General features: G+C 45.9%; 1 protein-coding gene across 1 annotated transcript in view; it reads right to left on the bottom strand.

The window, feature by feature from the left end:
• Nucleotides 1–227: 227 nt before the first annotated feature.
• Nucleotides 228–1178, bottom strand: part of LOC143023617 (uncharacterized) — a 1260-nt gene continuing 309 nt past the window's right edge. The window contains exon 1 of the mRNA XM_076182205.1: nucleotides 228–1178. This exon is cut by the window's right edge and continues 309 nt beyond it. Coding sequence (XP_076038320.1) covers nucleotides 228–1178 — 951 coding nt within the window.

Below are 1178 nucleotides of genomic sequence, written 5' to 3'. Positions count from 1 at the left end.
TCTCTCTCTCACACATACAGAATTTTATCGGTCAAACAGTCAGTTAGTTAAAACTCTCTCTCTCTCTCTCTCTCTCTCTCACACACACACACACACACACACAAACACACGTGAGCGCACGCATACATGCACACACACACACACACACACACACACAACGTAAACTGTTCCACGACCTAAAACAAAGCATTTAAAAGTTCTAAAGAATGGCAGAAACCATTGACATGTTACTTGTTACAACAATTGAGGCTGCTATGACATCGTGAGTTACACAGAAGCCCAGCTTTAAGGCATTTACATCGCCTTGTACTACACTTTTGGGCGCCAGTACAGTTGCATCTTGTGAAGCCTTGTCCACCTGAAGCGGATTGAGAAATCACCGCCGAGCGCAGTGAAACTGTTTTTTCAGTGTTCATGTCGTCAGTGTTTAGAAGGCGCTGAGGGCACAGATCGAATTGATTTCTGGAATACAGACCACTGAGAATACCAGCTTTTACGGCTATCCTGTATTGGTCTGTGTCTTCTCGTCTGTCAATTATGACACCAAGGATATTTCTAGGATCGCCTCTCCCACGATCAACAAGTGGAACTGGCACAGCTACATTGTCTCCTTGTTCGCCAGCTCGCAGATCTACGCCACTTCTTTTCACCATCCTTTCTGCTTGAGAAGTTTGTGCATCGGCTGTTTCACGACGACGCCTTTTGATTTCTTTGATGCGTTCTGCAACTCTGTGGTTTTCAGGACTCTCAACATTGTAGGCAGATGGTGTTGCTGTGGGCGAGGAAGGTCCTGTGGGTAGATCAAGGATTTCAGCTGTCATTGGCTGTCTTGTCACATTGTCACCAGTGTATTGTGTTGTAGTACTGCCATGTTCGACTGGGAGCAGAACATCCTCTGTCACATCATGTGTTGATGTTTCATCACTTGTAGCTTGTATCTGGTTTGCAACACCATCAGTTTGGGAGAGAGAGTTGTCATTGTCAGATTGTGGCCTGATTGGTGTGACAGCAAGAAGATCCTCCTCAGTCTCCATCCGAGCAATCACTTCCATCGGCAAAGACGAAGTAGTAAGTCCTACACGAGCCTCACAGCCAAACATTGCAGAATATGGAGAGCACTTTATCCCGGAATGGAGAGCACTGTTTTTCTGGAACTGAACAAACTTGATGCCCGTAGG

This window comes from Oratosquilla oratoria, unplaced genomic scaffold, assembly GCF_046742065.1.
Source record: "Oratosquilla oratoria isolate Oo_2021 unplaced genomic scaffold, ASM4674206v1 SCAFFOLD52, whole genome shotgun sequence".
Classification (NCBI taxonomy): domain Eukaryota; kingdom Metazoa; phylum Arthropoda; class Malacostraca; order Stomatopoda; family Squillidae; genus Oratosquilla; species Oratosquilla oratoria.
The sequence above is the reverse complement of the archived record's forward strand: the minus strand, read 5'-3'. Positions and strand labels throughout refer to the sequence as shown.